Source organism: Chrysochloris asiatica, unplaced genomic scaffold (assembly GCF_000296735.1).
Source record: "Chrysochloris asiatica unplaced genomic scaffold, ChrAsi1.0 scaffold00040, whole genome shotgun sequence".
NCBI lineage: Eukaryota > Metazoa > Chordata > Mammalia > Afrosoricida > Chrysochloridae > Chrysochloris > Chrysochloris asiatica.
The window spans coordinates 16,420,362-16,423,310 of NW_006408558.1; the positions used below are offsets into that span (position 1 = coordinate 16,420,362).

The window sequence follows — 2,949 nt, forward strand, 5'->3', positions numbered from 1 at the left end:
GAGTGGCTCGTGAGCTGGAACCACTGACCTTGCAGTTCAAATAACTTTGCAGTCCAGCGCATTAATCCACAGCGCCACAGCATCATAGCAACACACGAGCCACCACTGAACAGCAAACTGACAGACTGGTGAGGGGAGGATGCAAATAGTAAGCACTGAAATCTGTTAAAGAAAAAGAATAGGTAGTAAACCAATAAACCCAAAGCAAGCCCAGTGCCATCCAGTCAATTTCAACTCACAGTGACCATGTGGGACAGAGGAGAATTGCTCCTTTGATTTTCTGAGACAGTAAATCTTTATGGGAACAGACAACCTCAGGTTTCTCCCATGGAGCTGTGGGTGGGTTAAAAGATTACAGGAAAGCGTTCATACCGATCAGCATTATATTTTAAAAAGCATTGGGAAAAGACAACACCTCCTCAGAATGTAAAAGTACAATCCAAAACTCAAACTCATACTAGAAGAGAGCGTCTAACTTGATGAAGGGGTCTACAACCACCGCAGGCCCATCTTGGTGGGTCTGCTGGCTGATGGAGGTGCAGTCAGGGGAGTGGGAAAGGTGTGAGGCCTCCTGGTCATGGTTTGTGGCTAAAAGAAGTCAATACTTCGGGGGAGGTGGGAGTCTCCCAGAAACAACATGGCGCATGTGACACAGATATTCACGCTGGTCCATCTTCCTTCCACAGGAATGAGCCAGATTCTGAACAGCAGCCAGATCCCAGAGCTGGCCCGGAATGGGACGGATGCAGTATACACATTGGCCTTTGTGGTCAACGTCATGGCTGCATTCATCTGTGTGTGTGGAATAGTGGGCAACAGCCTGGTGGTCTGGTTGCTGGCCTTCAGCATCCAGCGGAATCCTTTCTACGTCTATGTGCTCAACCTGGCGGTGGCTGACCTTCTCTTCCTCCTCTGCATGGGCTGTGTCATCTGTCTATCAGTCATCTTCCGGGCCAACGACACCAGCGCCTATGAAGTGGTGAGGAGAGTGAAGTACTTTGCGTACACGGCCAGCCTGAGCCTGCTGACAGCCATCAGCACCCAGCGCTGCCTCTCTGTCCTCTTCCCCATCTGGTACAAGGTGCAGAGGCCCCGACACACATCCACTGTTGTATGCACCCTGCTCTGGGTGTTGTCCCTCCTCATGAACACGCTGGCCTCTTTCTTCTGCCACCACTTTAGGAATAGTGACCAAGAGCAGTGTTCAGCCATTAACACTGTCTTGGGCATCCTCATTCTCGGGGTCTTCACACCCCTGATAACATTGTCCAGCTTGATCCTCTTTGTCCGAATCAAGAGAAGTTCCCAGCAGTGGCGCCGGCGGCCCTCGAGGTTGTTGTTGGTCATCCTGGCCTTGGTCGTGGTGTTCCTGATCTTCTCCCTGCCCCTTGGCATCTACTGGCTCATCCTGTACTGGTTCAAACTCGAGCAGAATGTGAATCTAGTGTACGTCAGCATATCACGCCTCTCCTCGGCCATTAGCAGCACCGCCAATCCCATTGTCTATATCCTGGTGGGCAGATGGAGGAAACAAAGTAGGAACCAGCAGGAGTCCCTAAGGGTCATGCTAGACAGGGCACTGAGGGAGGAGCCTGAGGGGACAGGCAAGGAGACACCTTCCTCAGGCACAAATGAGGTGGAATCTGAGAGCCAGCTCCCCAAGGTGTCAGTCCGGGAGAGGCCAGCCACGGGGGTTCGCCCGGAGCGAGTTTTCTCCCCTGCCTGCCCCTGCCGTGGGAAGCTCCCAAGTCTCTGCAGCCCACCATGTTGGTGTCACTTCTCCCGCATGCCCACCAGCCCCTCCACAGGTCGTGTGCTGTGGTCCTCATCATGTGGTTCTGCTGTGGAGGTGAATTGACAACGCCTCCTTTAAGATCAGGGCCTGGCCTCAGAGGCTGGTGTTCTTCCTAATGCAGGGCCCTATTTAGCATGTCAGCTGAAAACGCCTCTTTCCTGCTCTCTGCATCCTTCTGAGACTTTCCCAATCTCCTCTAGAAAGATGCCTGCAGTCTCACAGCCCATGAATGTGGACTCTGGTCAGTAACCAGCATGCCTGGGCCTTGGGGGTTCCTGTCTCCTGGGACCCACTCCCTAGGCTTTCCCCTTGGGGCTCAGTGGCCTCAGCTGGGGACGGTCAGGCCCCTAGAAGGAGAAAGTCAGTCTGAGCTCATCTGGTCTCCAGGTTACCTATGTTCCCACCCAGAGCCCAGGCTCCCAGTCTGAGGTCCCAGGGAGGCATGGGCGAGGGTGCCTGGTCATCTAGCACTGGGCTTGCATGCCACAGCACTTATTTGATGGGGAACTGTCACTGTACCTAGATCTTGTCCTGTGGGTCTAGGACCCAGTGAGGTCAAGGTCAGTGTTGTGTCCTGTGCCCACAGGGAGGGAAGGGCAGTACAAAGACATCTGGGAAATGTAGTTTGCCCGTTTTCTGGGAACAAATGATTAGGGATATGGGTGAGCTCCAGTTGTCTCCACCAGAGAGGAGGTCCCTTGCCTTGTTTGAAAGGGCGGAGAGGAATAGGGGAGGAAATCATCACAGGGAAAGTACACATTGGTCAATCCTTCATTAAAAATGTCATTTTCATTATCCTTCCCTAGCCATATTTGTCATCCATAGTCCTTCCTAGGAACTGAAGCTACAGAATTACTAAGGCAGGCGTGTAATTTCATTCATTTCCAGAAGTGCCAGCTTCCGGAGTGGACCCCGGCATTCATGTGTTTAATGTCTGTGCTTGACTTTCTGCCCCTTCTTCATGAGCCTGGGGGTTCTCTCCTCATCTGTGAATGTGAGAGAGAACATCGTGGTCTGATTTCACCTTCACCCCCTGGGGAAGGTGGGGAACATTCTGTCTCCACTACAGAGAGAACGTACCATGGCTGCCAGAAGAGCACATCCGTCTTGGGAACAGTACAATCAGAATTCCTTTTGGGAATGAGGATGGCATG

General features: G+C 52.5%; 1 protein-coding gene across 1 annotated transcript; it reads left to right on the plus strand.

Annotated features, from left to right (window-relative positions):
- The first annotated feature begins 637 nt into the window (after positions 1-637).
- Positions 638-1,858, plus strand: MRGPRD (MAS-related GPR, member D). The gene has a single exon (XM_006861049.1). The coding sequence runs from the start codon at positions 638-640 to the stop codon at positions 1,856-1,858; it is 1,221 nt and encodes a 406-aa protein (XP_006861111.1).
- Positions 1,859-2,949: the final 1,091 nt, after the last annotated feature.